At 25.3% G+C, this 11401-nt stretch overlaps 1 protein-coding gene across 1 annotated transcript in view; it reads right to left on the bottom strand.

Annotated features, from left to right (window-relative positions):
• Positions 1 to 11401, bottom strand: part of LOC117183031 (WD repeat-containing protein 7) — a 163028-nt gene that overhangs the window by 48023 nt on the left and 103604 nt on the right. Inside the window, exon 18 of the mRNA XM_033376174.1 lies at positions 6107 to 6316. Coding sequence (XP_033232065.1) covers positions 6107 to 6316 — 210 coding nt within the window. The remainder of the gene's footprint in view (positions 1 to 6106; positions 6317 to 11401) is intronic.

Below are 11401 nucleotides of genomic sequence, written 5' to 3'. Positions count from 1 at the left end.
AACAATGAAGGCATTTCTAAAATCCGTGGAAGTCTATGTAAATTAATAGAAAAGGCAAGCAGAGAAAATGAGTGCTTGGTAATGATAGGTGACTGGAACGCTGGAGTCGGTAGGGTCACAGAGGAGAGCCCAGAGATGCAGTACGAGAATGGCAATGAAAATCTGCGAAACTCGGAGGACGAGTTGGTGAACGCCGAGGGTAAAAAACTTTTGAATATTTGTGAAGAAAACGGGCTAAAAACCCTTAATGGTTGTACTCAGGGCGATAGAAAAGGCAGATTTACGCATATTTGCGACGCGGTGGGATCGGTCTTAGATTTAATTATTTTAAAAGAAGACGAGGGGGTAAACCCAATATCGGAAATAAAAGTTGAAGCGAGAATCGAGTCGGATAACCTACCGGTCACCTTCAGACTCTCTCACACGGGGTCAGAATTATACGAAAAAGGGAACCGAGAAGAGGACGGAATATAAATAAGGCGGAAAAACTATTCTGGAACAAAGGGAATTCAGAAGAATTCGGGGAAAAAATGGAAGAACTATGGGAAACGAGAGTAGAGGAAGAAGCAAGTGAAGTCAGATGGGAGATAATAATTGATAGTATAAAAAAAAGCAGCAAAAGAAGTAGGAATGGTAAGGATGGTGCGACCCCACAGTAATAATATTAAGAAAAGGATTGACTGGTTCGATGAAGATTGCAAAGAACAGAGGAAAAAAGTGTAGGAAACCTTAAAAATGTTTCTAAAGTTAAAGGGAGAATCGGAGCGGGAGAAATTGGTGTATGAAAAAAAGAGGTTAAAAAGTTTATACCAGGAAAAAAGGAGACAAAGAAATGAAGAAAATTGGAAAGAGGTAGAAAATAGTGGACAATCAGCCAATTTTTGGAGCGCAATTAGAAAATTTAGACCAAAGACTGAAAACGAGGAAGCTCCAGCGGACAGTAGAGAACATCTAGATGAAACCGAAAAGAGACTTAATGGAAAAATAGAGTTTAAAGAATTCTGTGAATGCGTAAAAAAAATGAAAAGAGGAAAAGCGCCTGGGGAGGATGGGGTACCAATAGAATTTATTGCAGGGATGCCAAAAGTGTGGGCGACAGAAATGCGTGAAGTAATAAACGACTTATGGGAAAATGGAGTCATGATTAAAGGATGGGAGACAGCCAGAATAGTACCAATATTTAAGAATGGAGACGAGGAAGACGCGGAAAACTACAGAGGAGTCTCGCTGCTAGATTTAGGTTACAAATTATTCGCGGCTATAATGGATGCCAGACTAGGGGTATGGATAGAGGAAAAGAGATTGCTCAGGGAAAGTCAGACAGGTTTTAGAAAAAAAAGAAGTACCAGAGACCACATCTTTGTCTTAAATTCTTTAATAAACAACAAGTTAAAAAAGAGAAAGGAAAGCTATACATAGCATTTATAGATTTTAAAAAAGCATTTGATACAATAGACAGAAACATACTTTTTGAAAAACTGGAAAAGGTAGGAATCAGTGGCAGAATGCTCGATATGATCAAGAGCATTTATAGATACACTTTCAACGAGGTAGTAACTAAAGCGGGAATCTCTGAAAGTTTTAGAACAAATATAGGGGTAAGACAAGGATGTCCCTTGAGCCCGACCCTCTTTAACATTTTCTTGGACGACATAGATGATGAGTGGACTAAAAGAAATGAAGGAGGAACCGTAATTGGGAAATCGAAGGTGTTTACTTTAAAATTTGCAGATGACTTAGCGATCGTTTCCGATCACGCGGATGGTATCAAAGAAATGTTAAAAACGCTGGAAAGATATGCTGATAAGAATAAATCAGAAGTGAATGTCAAAAAAACAAAGGTGATGGTGTTTAAGAAAGGAGGTAGGAAGAAATCTGGAGAGGAATGAAAATTTAAAGGAGACCCACTCGAAGTAGTAGACAAGTTTAAATATTTAGGTTTTTGGTTTTCATCGGGCGGATCTTTCAACAAACACCTAGCAGCCCTAGCAGGCAACGCGCAAAAATCTATCAACGCAGCGTGGGGAGTGATGAAAAGGGCAGGAATAAATGCGTTAAAGAGAAGACTTTACATACTGGATGTATTAGCAAAAACAGGAGCGTTTTACGGGGTCGAAATATAGGGATGGAGGAGAAGGGAAGAAATAGAGAAAGTACAGGGTAGATATGTTAAAATGATTATGGGATTGGATAGAAATACCCCTGCATACATCTGGAAAATAGAGTCAGGAAGAAGAAGCGCGGAAATTGAGACTAGAGGAAGGGCGAGTAACTATCTTTATGAAATATAAGAAATGGAGGAAGATAGGTTACCAAAAATTTGTCTAATGGAGGAGTTACGAGGCTGCATAAACGGTAATCCGTCAGCCTGGGGAAAGGAATTAGTGGCAGCATTAGAAGAAGTAGAAGATGGCGAGACATTGGGGATGATATGGGAAGGCAGGGATTTGGAAGATGTGTCAAGGAACTTAGGAAGAGGAGTCCTGAGGAAAATGGAACAAGATTGTCAGACCGATTGGCAAAAAACAGATATTTCAAATTATTGTAAAGTATACAAAAGTATAATAGATGGGGTAGAGAGGGAAGAATACTGGGAAGCGAAAGATATCAAAGGAATAGATAAGGAACAGTGGGCTAGGCTAAGATGTGGTAATGTGGGTAAGGCAGGAAATAAGGGTTATAAAGATGATTGTCTTTGCCGCTTATGTGGGGAAGAGGAGGAAGATATATACGAGTACCACATTTGGAAATGCAAAAAAGCTAGGCAACTCATTGATCGTGAAACAGTCGAGGAGGTGGATGAGTGGTAGGGGGTCCGAGTATACAGATTTTACTGACCGCTTATGCCAGAATCTGAAGGAAAGACCGAGTACCGGGGTGTGCAAATATGCGAGAGCTTTCGAAAGAGCAGCCAAAGAGACTAGTCAAAAGAAAAGTTTGAGTCGCGAGGGAAGATCCGGACAGCGAAGAAGCGAACGTATTCAGAAGTTTTAAAACGATAAAAAAATTAAAACTGTTAAAGCTTTTTTTAAGAATTTTGTAAAGTTTCACGAAAATAAAAGACATTTTTCAGATTCCTAGGAAAAATTAAAATAATTTTTTATTTCAAAAAATTAATTTTAAGAGATTATTTAAAAAAGATTTAAAAATATTTCAAAAATTGTCAAAGACTAACCTGAAAGATTTGAAGGCATAGTAGAATCAAAGAGATTCAAAATAAATTTTAAACTTTAAGATATTTAAAAACAAATTTTATTAAAATTTCTGAACAAATTCAGAATATTTTAAGATAATTTATGAAAATTTTGAATAATATTTGAAAATTTTCAGAAAAATTCGAGTCAGTTAAAAATATTTTCAGGAATTTAAGACGTTTTAAATAGATTAGAAATATTTGAAAACTAGGAAACATTTTCGAGAATTTATGAAATATTTCTTAATTCTTTCCCAACTTTTGAAAATCCTAAACATCTTATAAAAAGACTGGAAAAAATTTTCATAATATTTTCTAAAATGCTATAGAATAAAAAAAATTCTTTAAAATCTTCTAGATTCTTTTTTGGCACGTCTGAAATAATCACAATTCTTTTTTTAGATTTTCTCAAGAATCATATGAAAATTCACGGTCAATAAAATAAAAAAATTAAAACTCGAAAGCTGAACATTTTTCTATTTGAAATAATAAAAAACAAACTACAAATTAAAGCACCCAAAGTGAAATTGTTGAATTTTTAACTTTTAAAATTGAAGTTTAAAACTTTTTTAATTCAAAATTTTTGTATTAAAATGCTCAATAATTTACAGGAATCAAATTAAAAAATATAATTAAAATCGAAAGCTGCCAAATTTAGAATTTTTAACTTTTATAAACTATAGAGTTCCAAGATTCAGATTCAGTACCAAAAATATAAAAATATAATTTCCACATCTTCAGAAATATAGAAGTTGTTTTAAATTTTTTCAAATTAAAAATTATTTTAAACATTTTCCCGGAACTTCTAAATATCTGTCAAAATTAATTGAATTTTTTTTTACAATTCTTAGGAAATCCTGCAAATTTAAAAAAATTCCCTTAAGATTTTAAATTATACATAGCAATTGAGCAGTTATTATTTGTAGAATAAATTTGAGCAATTTTAAGAGATATTTAGAAGTTTTTAAAATATTCAAAATTAATTTAAAACTTGAATTGATGGCTTCATTTAAAACAAAATGTAGATTTTTGCAGATTTTAAACAAAAAATTTAGAATCTTTTTAAAGTTTTTGAAAGGCTTCAAAAGAATAAAAACATTTCCTTAGGATTTCTAGAAAAATTAAAAATGATTTTTAATTTTGAAAAATTATTTTAAGAGAATATTTTAAAAAGTTTTAAAAGATTGATGAAATTGTGAGAAAAGAATCTTGAATATTTTAAGAAAATTTTTTAAACTTTTGCATCATCATTTTCAATATTTTCAAAGCTTCGAAATATCTCAAAATTTCTCTACTTTTATATACAAATAATAAGTCCTAAATTAATATTTCAACATAAAAATTCAACAATTTCACTCACAAATTAAATATTTTTCGTTAAAATCTAAAAATTTTCAAATTTTGAAAACTGTTGAAATTTCTAAAATTTCTGGTCAAAACATAAATTCTGCCATTTCCCGATGTTTGCCGGTCCCTAAAAATTCCCGGTTATTTCCCGGTTTCCTGGATTAGTAAATTTTCAATTGACAAATTAATTCTCATTAAAAAAACTAATTTTCAACCAAAAATATTAACATCCTACCAATAAAGATTAATTTCAATAAAAAATACATGAAGTTTTATATAAATATTGGAATTTTTCAAGGAATTTTCAACGAACCAAAAATGAAATAGTTAAATTTTTAATAAAAAAAATTCATTCTTAACACAGACCCCAAAAACGAATTTTCAATAACATAGTTTAATTTTTAAGCGGAGAAATTAATTTTTAACTAAAATAATTAATCGTCAACAAAAAAAAAGTTAATTTTTATCTTAGCAGTTTAATTTTTTATCAAAAAAATAACAATTTTCAACAAAATAGTTAAATTATCAAGCAAAAAAAAATATAAAAAATTTCAACTAAAATAATGAATCTTCAATAACAAGAAAAATTTATTTTTAACCCAGTAGGTAAATTCTTAACCTAAACGATGAATTATTTACCAATAAAAAGGCAAATGATCGACAAAATAGATGAATTTTCAACCAAAAAGAAAAAATTTCTATTAAATTAATTTTTTGAACTGAAAATTTAACCAAACCATTTTTTGTTTAAAATTTGTGTTTTTTTAATGCAAATTCAATCTTTTTGTTTGAAAAATTGCTTTTTTTCGTAAAAAAAAAATTTTAACACAAAAGGATAAATTTTTAACAAGATTGTTTAATTCTCTACCAAAAAATTTGAATTTTTATTCAAAAATGTTGAAATTTGTACTAAAACAGATGAATTTTTAATAAAAAGCAAAAAAATTTTCAAGTTGAACTTTCATCCTAACAATATTTTCGTTCATTTTTCAATATCAACATATAATTTTTTCACAAAAAGTAAATTTTCTACAAAATAGTTAATTTCTCAACAAAAAAGTAGAATTTTCAATCCACATGTACGATTTTCTGACAAAATAATTTAATTTTCAACCAAACGCTTGCATTTTTATGCAAGACAGATAAAATTTTTCTTAAAATCGATGAATTTTTAATAATAAAAAAAATAAAAGTTAAATTTTCATCAAAAAAGTTTTAATTCTCTTCTGAACAATAACATATTAAATTTAAACAAAAAGTTCCTTTTTTTAACAAAATAAATCAATTTTTAACAAAAAAGCCGAATTTTCTACAAAAAATATGACTTTTCAATTATATTGTTGCACTTTTATCCAAAAAAGATGTAATTTCTGCAAAAGCAGGTAAATTTAAAAAAAAAATCTGAAAAAAATAGTTTTAACCGAAAAAGAAGCCATTTTAAGAAAAATTTTCAATTTTCAAACGCAAATAATAAAATTATTTATAACTAAATAGCACGGCCCCTAAAATAGTGTCATCGTGGAAAAAAAGTGGAAAATTGTGCAAAGAATATCTTTAATTAATTACCTCCTTTCGAGAGAACGCCAAATGAAACCGGAACTTTAGGCATCAATAAGCCCAATTTCCCTTCACAAACACGATCAAGGTCCGGATCCATTCCCCAGGCATGAAGAAGACTCAAAAGTAATTGAGCAATTTCCATTGTAGCATTGGGTTCGCCAAAGGCACCATTTCTTTTCAACGAATTTTTAGGAGTATCATTACTCCAACCGTCACCTAAAAATTATTACGAAAATAAGAAAGAACAGAAAAAAGTTCTTCGATTCAGGAAAGTTAAAAAAATGTGTTCGGATATTACAGCGTGCTACAAAAATAATAACAAACTATTTTAACGTACAAAAAAATAATATAAATAATAAAAGCTTTTCTATATTTTTATATAATATTCAATAACTTGAAAAATCTATTTGCATTATTATTCGTCAAAGTGCTTTACAGTCAACATTAGAGTTTAGAGTTGGAAAAAAAATTATTTAGGGATCTTCCATAAATTTAAAAGGATTCTTTTTTTTTCTCCATTCTAAAGAAACTCTCTATTTTTAAGAAACTTTTTTGGTTAAAAATTCTAGAATTTGGTTGAAAATTGAATTATTTTGTTGAAAATTCAACTATTTTGTCAAAAAATCAATCTTTTTGATTAAAAATTCATATGTTTGAGTTTATATTAGTCTGGTTTATATAAGAATTCAACGATTTGGTAGAAAATGAACTATTTTTCAATAAAAATATATTTATGAAAAATATAAATTTTTTGCAAAAAATTACTTTTTTTGTTAGAAAATCCTATTTCCGGATGTAAAGTGATTATTTTGTTGAAAATTCATTCTTTTTTAATCTTTCGAGTTCAAAAATCATCGTTTAGGTTGAGTTCTTTGGTTGAAAATTACTTTTTTTTTAAATTCATCATTTTAGTTGAAAATTCATCTCTTACGTTAAAAATGTAACTAATTTGTTGATAACTAACTTTGTTTGTTTGTTAAGGATTAATTTTTTTCTAAATTAACATTGTGAATACTTTATTTTATTATCAAAAGGTAATATTTTTATTGTAATTTGATCTTTTCTAGTAGAAAATTTATGTAATTTCTTTAAAATTCTGTTTTTTTTTGGTCAAAAATGAACATTCATCGATAAAAATTCATTCTTTTTGGTTAAAAATGCAAATGTTCGGGTCTATAATAATTTTGTTTTATTCAAGATTTATTAATTTTGGGAAAATTAAACAATTTGGTTTAAGTTTAACTTTTTGGTAGAAAATAATCTTTTTTGTTAAAAAATGATGCTTTCGGTTCCAAAATTCAACTTTTTTTGTTGAAAATTCCTTTTTTTTTAAATTTATCATATTGGTTGAAAATTGACCTCTTTTGTTGAAAATAAAACGGTTTTGTAGATAAATGATTTTTTTTTCAGTTTAAAAATCATGAATTTTGTAAAAAGAAATCGTCTATTTCCAACTGAAAATGAATCTTCTTGGATAAAATTTGTAGAAAACTATGTTTTTTGTTAAAAAATCATATTTTCTAGTGTACAATTCAACTCTTTTATAGATAATTCGTCTTTTGGTTTTAAAATTCAATTTTTTTTTAGAAAATTAAGGTACTTAGTTAAAAATTCGTATTTTTTGATAAAAAATTAATCTGCTTGTTGAGCAACTCATCTTTAACCAGAAAAAAATCAATTTTTAACTTAATAATTGAAGTTTTTACAAAAAAAAGAAATTTGCAACAAAATAAATTAATTTTTAACAAAATAGATCAATTTTCAATGAAAACACTTAATGCTTAACTAAAATAATGAATCGTTAACCTAAAAAAATCAAGTTTTATCTCAGTAATGGAATTTTTTTAACTAAAAAAGGACAAATTTTCAACAAAATTGTTAAATTTTCAAGTAAAAAAAAGCATTTCTAACTAAAATGATGAATCTTCAACCAAAAAAAAAATCATTTTCGCTCAAATATTTTCATTTTTAACAAAATAGTTGAATTTTCAAGTAAAAAATTTAATTTTGAACTTGAATAATGAATCTTCAACCAAAAAGTCAAGTTTTAAGTCAATAATTGAATTTTTTACGAAAAAAGACATATTTGCAACAAAATAAATGAATTTTTAACAAAATATATAAATTTTCAAGTAAAAAATTAATTTTGAACTAAAATAATGAATTTTCAACAACAACAAAAATTAAATTTTAATTTAATATTTGAATTTTTAAGAAAATATTTAAATTTTCAAGTAAAAAATAATAATAATTTTTGACTAAAATAATGAATCTTGAACAACAACAAAAAAACAATTTTTAACTAAGTAACTAATTTTTTTCCCAAAAAGTCAAATTTTTAACAAATTAAATGAATATTACAAATAGGTAAATTTTCAATTAAAAAATTAATTTTTATTTAAAATAAGGAATCTTCACCAAAAAAACATCAATTTTTATTTTAGTAATTACATTTTTAACAAAATAGTTAAATTTTCAAGTAAAAAATAATAATTTTTAACTAAAATAATGAATTCTCAACCTAAAAAATCAAGTTTTAACTCAGTTTTTAGATTTTTTTACAAAAAAAAAGAATTTTTCAACAAAATAAATGAATGTTTAAAAAATAGAAAAAATTTCCAAGTAAAAAGTTAATTTTTAACTCAGAAATTTGTTGGCAGATCATTATTTTTATAGCTAGAAAATTCAAACTTTTTGGTTGAAAATTTACATATTTGGTTAAAATTTAATCTTTATTTTAGTTTAAAATTCGAATAATTGAATGGAAGTTGAACTAGTTTGCAAAAAATCATATTTTCATCAAGATCCATCATTTCAGTTAAAAATTAAATATTTTAAACTAAACTAAATTAAATTAAATTTGAATTTCATCTGTTTTAAATTGAAATTTCAACTATTTTGATCATAATTCATGTATTTTGTCGACAATTTGTCTTCTTTTTGGCATTACTGAGTATTAATGTGTTAAAGATTGATTTTTTTGGTTGAAGATTCATTACTTTAGTCTTTTTTTTTGTGAAAAATTCAACTTCTGAGTTAAAAATTAACTTTTTACTTGAAAATTTATCCATTTCTTAAACATTCATTTATTTTGTTGAAAAATTCTTTTTTTTTTTGATAAAAAATTAACTTACTGAGTTAAAACTTGATTTTATGGGTTGAGAATTAATTATATTAGTTCAAAATTAATTTTTTACTTTAAGATTCAACTATTTTGTTAAAAATGAAATTATTGAGTTGAAAATGATTTTTTTTTTTTTTTGGTTGAAGATTCATCATTTTAGTTAGAAATGCTTTTTTTTTACTTGAAAATTTGTATTTTTTTAGTAAAAAATTCCATTACTGAGATAAAACTTGATTTTTTTAGGTTAACGATTCATTATTTAAGTTAAGAATTAAGTGTTTTCATTGAAAATTGATCTATTTTGTTAAAAATTAATTGATTTTGTTGCAAATTTCTTTTTTTTGCAAGAAATTCAATTACTAACTTAAAAATTTATTTGTTTCTGGTTAAAGATGAATTATTTTAGTTAAAAATTAATTTTTTTACTTTAAAATTGAACTATTTTGTTAAAAATTCCTTGATTTCGTTCAAAATTGGTCTTTTTTGGTGAAGAATTCAATTACAGAGTTAAAAGTTCATTTTTCTGCAGACGATTCATTATTTTAATTAAAATTATTATTCTTTACTTTAAAATTGAACTATTTTATCAAAAATATAATTACTAAATTAAAAATTGACTTTTTTTGGTTGAAGATTCATTATTTTAAATCAAAATTAATTTTTTACTTGAAAATTTATCTATTTTGTTAAAAATTCATTTATTTAGTTGCAAGTTTGTCTTTTTTGGGTAAAAAATTAATTACTGAGTTAAAACTTGATTTTTTTGGTTGAAAATTCATCATATAAGTTTAAAATAATTTTTTTACTTGAAAATTCAACATTTTTGTTGTTAAAGATTCATTACTTTAGTCAGAAATGATTTTTTTTTACTTGAAAATTTAACGATTCTGTTGAAAATTTGTTCTTTTGGGTAAAAAATTCCATTACTGAGTTAAAACATGATTTCTTTTTGGTCAATGATTCATTATTTTAGTAAAAATTACGTTTTTTTTCTTGAAAATTTATCTATCTTGTTAAAAATTCAATTACCGAATTAAAAATTTATTTTTTAAGTTAATGATTTTTGGTTAAAATTTAACAATTTTGTTAAAAATTCATTTATTTTGTTGAAAATTGGTCTTTTTTGGTAAAAAATTCAATTACTACATTAAAAATAGATTTTTCTTACAGACAATTCATTATTTCAGTTAAAATTATTTTTTTTTTACTTGAAAATTTAACTATTTAAAAAAATTTAATTACTAAATTAAAAATTGATTTTTTTTTGGTTGAAGATTCATTAATTTAGTTTAAAATGATTTTTTTTTAATTGAAAACTTAACTATTTTTTGAAATATTCATTTATTTTGTTGAAAATTGGTCTGTTTTGGTAAAAAATTCCATTACTGAGTTAAAACTTGATTCTTGTTTGGTCAATGATTCATTATTTTAGTGAAAAATTACGTTTTTTTTCTTGAAAATTGATCTATCTTGTTAAAAATTCAAGTACCGAATTAAAAATTTATTTTTTAAGTTAATGATTTTTGGTTAAAATTTAACTATTTTTTTAAAAATTCATTTATTTTGTTGAAAATTGGTCTGATTTGGTAAAAAATTCCATTACCGAAAATTCAATTACCGAATTAAAAATTGATTTCTTTGGTTAATGATTTTTGGTGAAAATTTAACAATTTTGTTAAAAATTCATTTATTTTGTTGAAAATTTGTATTTTTTGGTAAAAAAATTCCATTACTCAGTTAAAACTTGATTTGTTTTTGGTCAAGGATTCATTATTTTAGTAAAAAATTACGTTTTTTTCTTGAAAATTTATCTATTTTGTTGAAAATTCAATTACCGAATTAAAAATGTATTTTTTACGTTAATGATTTTTGGTGAAAATTTAACAATTTTGTAAAAAATTCATTTATTTTGTTGGAAATTTGTGTTTTTTGGTAAAAAAATTCCATTACTCAGTTAAAACTTGATTTGTTTTTGGTCAAGGATTCATTATTTTAGTAAAAAATTACGTTTTTTTCTTGAAAATTTATCTATTTTGTTGAAAATTCAATTACCGAATTAAAAATTGATTTCTTTGGTTAATGATTTTTGGTTAAAATTTAACAATTTTGTTAAAAATTCATTTATTTTGTTGAAAATTGGTCTTTTTGGTAAAAAATTCAATTACTACATTAAAAAT

This window comes from Belonocnema kinseyi, chromosome 2 (genome assembly GCF_010883055.1).
Source record: "Belonocnema kinseyi isolate 2016_QV_RU_SX_M_011 chromosome 2, B_treatae_v1, whole genome shotgun sequence".
Classification (NCBI taxonomy): Eukaryota; Metazoa; Arthropoda; class Insecta; order Hymenoptera; family Cynipidae; genus Belonocnema; species Belonocnema kinseyi.
This window is presented reverse-complemented; position numbering and strand designations above follow the sequence as displayed.